General features: G+C 36.9%; 1 protein-coding gene across 8 annotated transcripts in view; it reads right to left on the bottom strand.

Moving 5' to 3' along the window:
• ZNF280D (zinc finger protein 280D) overlaps positions 1-12,956 on the bottom strand; it is an 80,923-nt gene that overhangs the window by 33,332 nt on the left and 34,635 nt on the right. For 5 of the 8 annotated variants that reach the window (XM_073303780.2, XM_073303781.2, XM_073303774.2 and 2 more), the window contains 4 exons: positions 12,255-12,320; positions 11,783-12,153; positions 5,939-6,056; positions 748-915 (listed from right to left, as the gene is read on the bottom strand). In XM_073303780.2, coding sequence (XP_073159881.2) covers positions 748-915; positions 5,939-6,056; positions 11,783-12,153; positions 12,255-12,320 — 723 coding nt within the window. The remainder of the gene's footprint in view (positions 1-747; positions 916-5,938; positions 6,057-11,782; positions 12,154-12,254; positions 12,321-12,956) is intronic. The other 3 variants (XM_073303778.2, XM_073303776.2, XM_073303779.2) reach the window with 3 other exon arrangements.

Raw genomic sequence — 12,956 nt, 5'->3', positions numbered from 1 at the left:
CCTTATAAGAAGAACTGGGCAACATTATTCATTTTGGGAGGTGCGGGGGGAGGCAAAAAATGAAGAATTGGGTCAACAAACATTTCATAAACTCACGTAGGTTTTGCCAAATTGTTTCAATGAATATGCTAATTTAAACACACCTAGAATTCATCTCCTTTTGGAGGGAGGGAGAGGCCTATCAGAGCGCAAAAAAAGAAGGTATTTCAAACTAAATCAACAAAATTGCTATAAAGGATTTTTTCTTGGGGGAGGGGATTTCTGCAGCTGCAGCTCCAAACAGGAAATTCTGTACTCAGAGAATCTTTGCAATCTTGGTTAATCTTTGAAAAAGGTATTAATTTGCTACTCAGTTCTTTATATGTAGATTCTAAGGTAAGGTGATTTAACTCTGGGCCACTGAACTCTAAATATTCATATCTTCACAACTACTGAACCAGTTAACTTTATTCTTGGCTTGCTTTATAGACATCAATGAGACTCAAAACAAGCCAAGTCTGAAGACTAAATATACTGTAACATTTGTAAGACTCCAGTGTGTATTATATAGAGTATTAGAAAAATACCTCCTTATATAAAATGAGAACATCTTTTAAGGCATATGCACAAGGGGCAGGCAGAGCTGTTGAGTTAACTCTGCCTTAACTTCTGAGTGTTGATCGTTCAACTTTAACATTGCATTAGTGCTAGCTTTTTCCATGGAACAGATACATGGATTTAACAGCTAGACCATTTAATCTACCCTACCTTTTGAAGAAACATTTTGTGATGGTGTTACTGTTGGAGATTTAACTGAAGGTGATACAGTTGAATTGCTTCCAGCACCAACCTCATTAGGCTTGGCCTTTTTTGGAGTAACACTGTTGGCTTCAGAAGTAGCTGGACGCTTAGACACAAAACCACTCTCATTCAGACCTATAGCGGTTTAAATGAAAGAACCTCAGTTTTTTCATAGTATATTACCAATCTCTTACTGATAACTACTTTTTAATGGACAAACAAGTCTAAACGAATAATAGTTATTAAAATCTCTCTACCCAATAAGCTGTTTATAAGTTAGAAAAATTATGTTTGGTTGAGTCAGCCATCAATACTTTGAAGTCAATGTGGTGTGAATGAGTAAGAAAATAGACTGAAGCCCCCTCATTTAAGACACCTCATATATTTGTTGCAGCCTAACTAAAGGACCTGCCTGGTCTTTCTGATCCCTCTTCATCTAGCACAGGACTAATTTGCATACCTAACCACAGATGGCTATAGCATTAGTCACTGCGATGCATACCATTTGGAAGTGCCTTTTCATTCTTCTCTTCAACAGAATCTCTCTCTCATCCCATGTTTTCCTCCCTTGCCTATAAAAATACTAAATATCAAAAGCAACTTTCAAATACATGTAGATCAGTGGCCTGATTAAGTCCATTAGAAAAGCCGTGTGTCTTTTTTCCAGCGCCAAGTTGCCCTAAAGCCAGCATATCTGGCACTGGAAGATTCCCCCTGCATAGGAGAATCATCCAGTATCACCCACTCAACGCAGTGGTGAAACTAGGAAATAGAAGGCATGGTGGGGGAATCCCTACCTGCCAGTAGTGTGTTCCTGGCTGCCAGGACAGTTCCTGAGGACCACTGGGAACTACAATAAATTAGACACCAGCTTTCAGACTGCTACAGTCTATACTGGGGACAGGACCAACAATAGAAACACTCCTGAAGTGGGCATGCAGGGTGAGAACAGAAAATAGGTCCTGTGCACTCCCTTCTCCACTCTCCAGCTGCATTCAGCACTTCTTGGGTAGAACTGAGAATCTGTCCTCTAATCTTTCCTTACAAACAACGAAAGGACAGCCGATCTCATGCAGAATTGTTAAAGCGCTCACTTTTTCACAAAAAATGAAACTAGGACTTCACATAGCGACACCCACCTAAACTGCAATTTTGACTCACATTCATCACCACTTATACAAGAAGAGACCCGCTGCTGTAATAACTAGTTTTGTTAAAGCTATTGTGACTGTGTGGATGCCAGTACACAAATTGTACGTAGTATTGTTGTAGCCATGTCAGCCCCAGGATATTACAGAGACACGGTGGGTCCAATATCTTCTATTGGACCGGCTTCTGTTGGTGAGGGAAAGAAACTATTGAGCTTACTTCAGCTCTTCTTCAGCTCTGTAAGCCTGAAAAATGGTTTTCTTCACCAACAGAAGTTGGACCAATGAAAGATATTACCTCACCACCTTGTCTCTCCAATACAAAGAGCCTAATGCCTATTGAAAACTGCCTTCATTATGCCCCATGTAAATGAGAATGTACTTAACTTTCAACTTGGACTTTTATACTTCACCAGCTTAAAAAGCTGTTTTGCAGTCATACTTTCTAATGATTCAAACCCAGTCACTTACTGAAGTGAACATGTTAAACACGCATTTTCCATTCAGTTTATGCAACTTTTGCCCAAGGTAATTAAAAATTGCTAAATCAGATCTGGGCTACTCATTGGGTATTATCTTTCTTTTAGTGCTTTTGTTTACTTATACATGCACTGCTAAGTGCGTGAGCTGCTTGCTGGGGCTTCCATGCATTGATTAGCAATGGCTGTTGTAGAGCTGGTACCAAATTTGTCTTCTTCTGTACCACTGAATTTACTTGTGCAACGGGCCTGTGAACAACAATGGATGTTGTTCTTGTAGATGTGACCATTAGATGTATTTGTATAATTGGCTATGCAGGTTGAACTGACTGAGTGGAACTTCCTATAAAATACCAATTTTTTTCAAAGTCGTGTGTCAGAGGAAAATCAAGTTTTAATATAATTTGTAATATTTCCTACCAATAAGGAATTAAAAAAAACCTTCTGATTTGTTCCAAGAAAAATATACACCATTAAGAATTCTATATTCTCACATGGTTGCATGCAACTCCAATTATGTTCCTAGGAGTCACACAAACAGTAGGAGAGTACATATGCTCAAATTAGCATGGGATTGTTTTCTGTGGTGCTACACTGTAAGAGTCAAGTTAATTCTATTGTCTCTTTTAGAATAGCCACTCTAAGAGTAGGAGAACTTGTTTACAATAATAGATAAGAACAGAATTCAAATGCACATTGAAGAACAGCTGCAGTTATACTGTGAAAAATACTATTTTAAACAAAAAACTTCCAAACACTGTGTAATAATCAGTAAAACTGGTTGCCAATCTGAAAACTAGGAAATTTGATAGGACAATCACCAATTTACATGGTCTCAACCTTGCAAACACTGACGAACATGCTTAACTTTTATTTCTATGAGACTACTCATAGTAGTAAAGTTAAGCACATTCATAAGAGATTGCAGGATGGGGACATAGGTCTGGCTTTAGGAGACCACTTAAGCACACAAGTCCCACTGAAGTCTGTGCTCAAAGTTAAGCATGTGCTCAAGTGCTTTTCTGAATTGGAGAACAAAGTAGTTAGAGGTAATTACTAAGAGGCTTGTGAAATCTGAATCAATAGTCACCTGAGCAGGATAGCTACTCACTGTTTGATAATAAATACATATATTGGTGCAACACCTCTCACCCATAGCCCAATCCTCCTCTCAGACCAATTTACACTGGTAAAATTCGAATGACTACAACGAATTGCAATTTACACCAGTGTGAAGAAAGACTCAGGCCTACAGTTTTTATTTTGGACTACAGATTTTTAACTTTAAAAAGTAACACTTCAGAAAGAATCACACCACCTGCTTTTAAACAGGTATGTATAAGTATTTACTTTTGGCTATACCAAGATTTTCTATTTTAGCCAAAATATTAATTTTCAGCACTTGCTACCATGAACGATTCTAACTTGAGTTTCCCAGTATTCAATTCCGTAAATAATACAAGCAATACTAAATTAAAAAAAAAAATTCAAAGTGCCCTTATTAACAACAAGTGGCAAGTATTTACTCCCTTTCCCCCACACACATAATAAATTAAAACAATCTGTACACAAAATTATTTTAAGCTTGTTCTGGGTCTTGAACAATTTACAATCAGTAAATTGTCTCCCTGTAACTGATTTTTGTTTAATTATCTAAGATTATTTCTGATAAAGGTGAATGTTAATAATTCTTATGAATTAACATGAAAACTCCTGATATTTCCTGATAAGTCCTCGGTGTACTTGATTTTAACTATGTTTTCTAAAAACGTGAGTCAGGATTTTTCCAGAATTCTCAGCAAACAGGCAGGCTTGAATGCTAAAAACTTCCTGCTGCCTTTCCCTCACTTGCATTAAAGGTTTTGGTGTTGTGGAGCTCACATGTGATATGAAACTGAACACATATTTGTGTTGGCTCTCAGGTCCTTACTACTGCACACACGTTTCTCAATTTAGTCGACCCAACTCAGTCCTACTTTTGCTTACTAGCTCAATAAGTATTCCTCTCAGCCTATCAATTTCCTTTGCGTGTTCCTTAATTTTCTCCAGCAGGCTTTCCTTGCTACATTTTATTTCACTCTATTATACTCTCCTTCTGTTTCTGAAAGGGGCAAAAAGCAGTTTTGTTCTCAATAATTTAAATAAGCAATGTTAAGTTCTTCTTTTAATCTTTAAATCCAACACAGACCACACACCTACTTACATACCTAGTATGAACTGCATGACACCTCAATTCACAGTCATTTAAGGGCTCAGTCCTTGAAGGTGCAGAGCACTCTGGCTCCAATCCAGCAAAGCACATAGGCATGCGCGTAACTTTTCAGTTTCCCACTGACATCAATGAAACTGCTCAAGTGCTTAAAGTTAAGCACCTGCTTAAGAGCTTTGCTGGATAAGACTACAATGCTGAACACTTGATAAAGTAGGTAAGTGCCTGATCTTGCCAAGAGCTACTTGCAGCCACCTTCACCCCAGCTAGAATAAGTCACAGAAAAAGGGAGGGGTAGGAGTGAAGAAGACTATACCAATAAGTGTGTGTGGATAACTACTGGAAAAAACACACCCTTCACTCATTTGGGAACAGATGGAGGATGAGCGAGAGAGTGCCCCATTTAAAGTTTTATGAAACCACCACCTTCCCGACAAGAAATGGTTAGATTTTCATCTTACTCCTTCTGCTTCACATAGCACTTCTGTTTTAGTCCTCCATCTTGTAGAAGGATCAAAAAAACTGTCAATTATATTTCATTATAGATTGAATTATAGGCTGACCAACAATTAAGTTTGTCATTCAATTACCACAAAAATGCAGTTCTTTATAACTGACACTTGAAGTTTAAATTTACAGCTCACACTTATTTATTCTAAAATGTAATTTAATTTTAGATGTTCTAATCAGTATTTCAAATAAATACAATTTTCTTCAGCCAAAATAACAGTTTCTGCAACTAAAAATAATAAAAAATACTTTAGAGGCTCATGACAAGCATTCTTTCCCCTCCCCAGTTTCTCAAAACAGATCCCTTTGATCTGTCTACTCCAATTGCTATATATAGCAATCAGGAAACAAAGAATGACATCTAGGGAATCCACTGAGCAGACTCAGGAAGTTGTTCCATGGGCTCTCACTGGCTGATTGACAGACACTTTTATTGATGTCATCCAGAGAAAACTGCATATACTGCAAATGAGCCTTTGCCTGCCAAAAAAGTCATTTCAGTGAGTCTGGCAGTAATTTTTTTTTTTTATAGACAGACAAAAATCACAAGCACATATTGATTGAGGTCATCGTGTAACATGTGTGAGCTCACAAGAGCAAGACTTTATTGGAAAGTATATTTTAAGTGCAATGCTCCAAATCTTGCTTCGTCACATGGACACCAATACTATTATTTTACAAACACTAAAACTATCCTGTGTTCTGAAACCTCTATTAAAATTATAACCCAAATATAAAACACTCTATACTTGTATTTCTTTCTCTCTTTTTTTTTTTTTAAAAAGCTTTTACTAACATACACTCACACTCACCTGTCATAGTCACTGCTGCTCCACTCTGGTAGTGAGGAACTCCTGACTTCTGTCTCAAGCCGAACAGTATGCCTGAAGTATTATTTGGTACAGCTTGTGGAGAACTCGCAATATAACCCTAATCAGCCATTTTGAAAAGGAGGGAGGAGGGGAAAATTGGGACTTAATCTTTATAAAGCATTTTGAAATTTGCATACAAAAAAATCAATATACAAATGCAAGTTACAGTATCATATGCTTGTTTTTTGTAACTACAATTGGATTCAGGTAATTTAAACGCTCATTATGTAAATACTGAAGTTATAATTACCATCTGCCAAAATAATAATATAAATTCTTTTAAAACAATTAAAACCTGGTTTGGTTCATCTGCAATTGATTTATTGTGTGTGTGTGTGTGCGCACGCGCGCCAGAATGGCAAGTTCTGTACGTTTTAGAGGAAGTATGCATACTACTGATTTATTTATCGGAATAAAAACATAGTTTAGTTTACTAGCTGATTTATCCTATATCTGCTAGTGTTTCTAATTTTTTTCTCTAAGCATTTGCCCACTTTCAATTTAAATTCAGAGACTTTACTCATTATTTACGAAGCTAGCTAACTGCATTTTAAAGGATAGAAATCAGAACCCAATGTCAACTCACAGTAAATAGGAACTTCTTAATACAAACAGAGCAAGATCAGTTATTCTGTTTTTTCTAAGTGCCACCTGCTCAAGCATCAATTCAAGCCAAGATTCGGAAGCCATAATCAGTACTTAGGTAAGGCTATTATTTTGTGATAATAAAAGAAGGATCAATATATCATCAATATTTTTATAGTGAGCTGGGCAGTAGTGAAGTCAGTTTAGAGCATTCCAGAAAAGAGCTAATTGTCAATGATTAATGAAAACGATGAAAATTTCCAGGTGAAGACAACTCATGACCCACATAATTTTAGGGTCTTCTTGCAGTTTTTATCCTTTTTCCAGAGCTGAAGTTCTCATTTAAAGTATATGCCTTCCTAGTACCAAATATAACCTTCAAAATAGAAACTGTGTTTGTGGCTGCATATTCAACAACATAAAAACCTACACACCTTAATTCTTCCCAGTGCATTATTTCTGAAGCCAACAATAACCACTGAAATTCTAAATGTCTTCTCAGTTATATACCAGAAGCATTCACAAAGTAAACTGGTCTTAAAATGTTCACATGGTACCTGCCATGTCACAAGTGCCAATTCATTCAAATGGACATTCCACACAAAAACTTTATGTAGCATATATGCAATTTCCAGAAGCAGCATAACAAATTAAGAACAACCAGATGATAGAGCTGGGTTCATTTTTAGTTTTAACTTAACGGCAATGTTAAAAAAAAAAAGGCCAAAACCCAAATCCAAGCTTGTCCTCAACTCTTCCCTATCAAGAACTGACTGATTTTATTTCCCTTTCTCAGCATACCAATTTCATGTAGATACCTAGATGCATTTTTTCCCCTAGCACACAGAGTATTTTTTAAAAAAACAGTTCCTTTAAAAAGAAAAGAAGCCAAAGGCTGAAAGAGCAGAGTCCTACTTAGCACTGGATTAAAACTGTGGGAGAATATAAGGCAAAATGAGAGCCTGCGTAAGAAGGCTTGCCACAACAAGAAGATAATCTGGAAAAGGCACATGACTTTGGTCCCATGTCTTTCTTTCCTCTAGTGACTTGTGCCAGCAGATTTGAAGTATATTGAAGGTATCCACAAATGGATTCTTAGGAAACTGATTTCTCTCCTCTGATGATTTTTCCTCTACTGTGAAAAAATGTGTCCTCGTCACCCATTCCTCCAACTTACATAATGAAACTGAAAACTTGACAATGATAACTCCGTTTTCCAAGTGACTTCACTATTCATCAAAATATTTCATAGGGTAGACCAGATTTTGATATAAAGACCTCATGAAACACGTCCCACTCACAGTTGTACCTTTCCATTCACAAGACAACCCTGTAGCAACTATAGCAATTGTTATATTTTTACTACCTATTTATACCACTACATTGATTAAGCCTGCTGAAAGCAAGTCTAATTAACAGTGCTAGAAACAAATATGACTTGTCTAGTTGAGGCCCCCTCCAGTGCCAAGACAGATTTCAACAGAATGAGAGCACACATCTGTGGGAATCTTTTTTTGTAAATTCCTTCAATGCAGACCCTGAATGACTCAAAGGAAAAACCCCTCAAGTCTTCCTTTTCTCAAACCAACTCCTCATCCAACCTTACCAAATTGAGACTGATCTTTAACAGCAGCTCTGAAAAAAATGAAAGTTATTCTTTTGGTTATGTTAAAAATATTACTAATGATTTGGAATTAATTTTCAGAGTTCTTTGACCTGTTCATTATCAACCTAAGCTTCAAGAAGGTGTGGAGGACTGTGCATACTGTCTACACTTGAAAGATGATGGGCCAGATCATGAGCTGATACAATAGCTCCATTGAAGTCTTTTATGTCCTAATACAAATCAACCATCTTACTATGGTTCTATAGCCACCAAGGCTCTATAGCCACATTTCCAAAATGTTACTGAAGTTAGCACCATTATTTTGGAGAGAATTCAAGATGCTTTTGTTGGGATGAATGGTAGCACATGTACATTTCCCAGCACACAATGAAGATATCTGGCCAGGGAGAATGTAAAAAAAGAGGTGAGATGGATATTCCTAGAGGCCATGATATCCTCTGAACTGCATGGTAGAATGACAACCTATGAAAACTCCATTTTCAAATGTTCTTTTTGCACAAACTGGTTCAGTCATTTCATGTGCAGAATGAATCAATATCTTCCAATGCCTAGGAAGTCACAATCTCTGTTGGGTAGATACCTCAAAGCATGCTTTAAACACCAGTTTTATGACCTCAGCGAAAGGTCAGATGCAAGGTTGATATGAGTTCCTGCATCTGCAAATACAAAGAACAACCACCAGAGTTTAATACATGTTGATGTTTACACTTATAATCCATGTTTGTCATCTTGAGAACCTGATTTCAGCTAGGATCCCTGGCCACAACTTCTTAAAGTAAGAATCTCTAGTCAGTGAAGAAACAGGGCACACTGATACAAGTTAGTCAGAATACGCCTCTGCCTCATCACTGAGCCTGTTCTCTGACTTGCCCAAGAACTGAAAAGTCTTACTGGAACCAAACCTCCATCTCAAAACTTGACCATGGAGACAGGAAGACTCCCAAAACTAGTGTGCTATGGTTGGCATGTCTTTGAAGGAGATTATTACCCTCCCAACAATCCTTAGGAGTTTGGTCCAGTATAGCCATAAATCCCTTCTCTCTCAAAGAGTTGGGACTACTGTTGTTAAGTAATTAGCTTTAGCCAATCCATTTTATCAGCTGTGCCTAAAAGGGGGTCTCACACCAAAAGCAATCTAATTGACAAATTGCTGAGAACTGAAAATTTTGAATCTGGATTCTTCCATAATGAATCTGCAAGGAATTCAACTACCCAACACAAACAGAACACTTTAATTGGTATCCTTGTCTAAAAGAAGACTTTATGCTAGATGGCTAAAGGGGGGGGGGGAGGGGAGAAGAACAGTAGATTTAGCAAATAATCTTAAGAAGGATATCAAATTTTCACATTTTAAAACGTTGATGCTAGCTACCTGCACTCAGATACTTTAATGGCGTAAACAAATTTCCCATTCAACAGGGGAATCAGTCATTTGTTTTTTACACTGAAAGTGTAGTCCTCTCTCTCGGATTTCTAGTCTAAGAAAGCTGTGACAACCACAGGTATCTGAATTTGTCTGGAATTTGGTTGCAGTGCCCATTACCATTTTCAGAAGTTGGATGAATGTGCTTCGCTACCTTGCATTTCCTCAGTAAAGTCCAAATTTTTAAAAAGTACTACTTTAAATACCACCCTGCCCAGATGTCCTAAATTCAGTATATTTGAAGGAATGGTGCTCTTAGACCTGGGTACTAACTACAAATTCTTAGCAAACTGATTTCTCTCCTCTGATGATTTTTCCTCTACTGTGAAAAAATGTGACCTCTTTATCTCACTCATTGAGAATTTAACCTCCACCACTCAATCTCAGAAGGGTCTGTAGCAGTTTCATCCCTGTAGTTCTATCAATTTGGGGTCCTCTGACTCCTCATGGGGAAGATGGTCTTAGTATCACTCAGGCACACTTCCTCCTTTTCAAAGAAGCAGCCACATTACAAGATATGTATACTGACACTGCAACACATAGCTGCAGTGCATTACTGTTCCATCTATATTTTCCTTCTTTGTTCATTATGAGAGAAAGAAAAATATTGTGGGAAGGGGTGAAAGGCATAAGCAACTATTGCTATGATGGTCTTTTGCAAAGCAACACACAAAAGAGAATTTGCAACAAAAAACTAGAGAAAAGAATGCAGAAAGACTTAAGTGATGCTCTACCAGTAGCAAAACAAACAAAAAGTAAGCTATCAGTAGGGACAACCATTCTGTGGATACACAGAAATCCACAAATTCAGGGATTTAGGATCTTGAACAATTTTCTCACAAAAAAAAACAAAAAAAACTTTTGTTATTTTGTTTCTCTGAAAATGTGTATGGAACCTTCCCAAGTTTACAATTTCCACTAAATTTTGAGTTTAGTAAATTTATACTAAATTCTCCCTCCCTGCATCTTGAAATAATATCTAGCAACACATTTTAAGATTAATACCAACAAGAGAGGAAAAAAACAAGTTTACCGAACACTACCACATATCTAGGGCCTGGTCTATACTACAGAGTTAGGTCGACGTAAGACAGCTTACATTAGCCTAACCTACTAAAATGTCACTCCCACTGATGTAACTCACCCACTACATTGACTTAATAACTCCACCCCCATGAGAGGCATAGAATCAATATCAATGTAGTTAGGTTGACGCAGTGTCAGTATAGATGCTGCGTTGCTTACATCGACAGCTGCTGCCTTTCAGAAGCCATCCCACAATGCCCCACACTGACAGTTAAATTGGTGCGAGTCCTCCTGGTGAGGGGACACACCACCAAAACAAGGAGCGCAGCATGAACACGCAAAAGCAATTTAATTACCGCCATGGCTGTACATTGACATAACTTAGGTCATTTGTAGTGTAGACATACCCTAGGTATCAGCTTGTTTGCAACTTTTTAAACTGGATATAAAATAATGGCGCTGCAAACTCTAGCATACATACTGACGTCTATTCCATACACCCAGGCTACTGGACTACCAATTTGGTCACTCAAGCTATTTTCTCATTTTTCTACTTGTTTGTTCGAAAGCAGTAGTATTAAACATCCACTTCATTAAATTGCAGAATAATATTAAAATGAAAATTTCAAATTAGCATTCCTGTAGGAATAAATTAAACAATGGAAAACATTGCAAACGTTTTTAAAAAATATATGAGTAATTAATTATTTTTACAATTACATCATATAGAGAATCAAAATTTTACTAAAGCCCAGATCCTGCAAACACTTATGCACATGCAGAACTTTGTACACAAATATACCTTGTCCTGAAGACAATGTAATTACTCCTGTGTAAAGTTAATCAGCTACCAGAGTCTCTGAAAAACTGAGGCCTTAAGCTTCAAACAAATTGAACAACATCAAACACAGTGTAGTAAAACGTCTATTTAATACTAAAGTTCCTGAAAGGGAACCTATGTGTCATAACATGTTTAGTAAATTTCTACAAAAACCACAAGGTTCTTTGAAACCAAAATTTAGTGAAGTGATGTGACTATACAATAAGCAATATCCACTTCTTGTACTTCATTAATTTAACTGCAATTAAACCTTAAGCTTTATAAGTTACTATAAGAATTTACCTGATTTAATATTATAGGTTGTGCTGTTACTGTAGCCACTGGCCTCGGTACGGGTTGACCCATTACAGGAATTGTAATATTTTTTGATACTGGCTGTGTCATTACTGGAACGGTTACAGGTCTGCTAACAGGCTGTGATATTCCAGAATTTGACCCGGGTATCTGCTGAGCTGATAAACATCCAGCAACAGGTCTCTGTAGCGTCTGTGAAGTTCCTGAAACAGTCACTGATCTAGACAACGGTTGAACGGCTACAGAGCTAGTTGCAGGTCTGGATACAGACTGAAAGACTGGTGAAGCAGTGACAGCACCCGGATTGGATGCAGGAGTTGTATAGTGTTGACTGGCAGGCTTGAACGTAGTAACTGTACCTGTTACACAGAATTCCAGAATAATCATTACATAGTATTACAGTTGGATGTTTCATTAAGTTTTTTTTTTTTAAAATTACCATATTAGGACAATGTAGTACCTCTACTAGGTGCACCATTCTGTATCCCCGTTCGTGATGAGCTGAGGTTGACTCTGTTCAATATATCTGTTAAAAGTTACATTTGTGTCTTAATTCCAGTGACAAGTTACAAAAACTGAAGTGAAGTTAAAATAAAAACAAAAATTAAAAGCAGCATTATATGTGAAGGTAGCAAAAGCCAACAGATTTTTTTCCGTTAAAAACTTGAATGCCATTTCTAAAATAAACACCCAATAAAGCAATCTGCATCATCATCCTATTTGTACAAATAAAGATCTTGAGACTCCTGATTTTTCTTCTTGAGAAAGTTAATTCACCAAATCATGTCAAATTTTAGTTCTCTAGAAACGTAGATAGGAAAGCAAAACTCTGCTACATAGAATCCATAAGTGTTTAGCTGTGTTGGTTACGTAGACCATTACACAAAAATTTAATGAAGACAATGGAAACAAATAAGAAAAGTGAATACATTCATAAATTATTTCTTAGAAAAAGTTTCTTGAATTCTGAAAAAACATTCCAAAAAGAGGAAGGAAACTCCCCACTCCACAACTAATTACTTTGCATTTGGCAATTCAAGACAGATCGGGAGGAATAATTTGAACTACTTATTCTAAATTAACTATCAATTTACGAGAAAGATCTGATCATCATTGCAGAGAGCTCAATCTCCAACAGAAGAGAAAAATCCATAGTAGTATA

Source organism: Lepidochelys kempii, chromosome 10 (assembly GCF_965140285.1).
Source record: "Lepidochelys kempii isolate rLepKem1 chromosome 10, rLepKem1.hap1, whole genome shotgun sequence".
Classification (NCBI taxonomy): domain Eukaryota; kingdom Metazoa; phylum Chordata; order Testudines; family Cheloniidae; genus Lepidochelys; species Lepidochelys kempii.
This window is presented reverse-complemented; position numbering and strand designations above follow the sequence as displayed.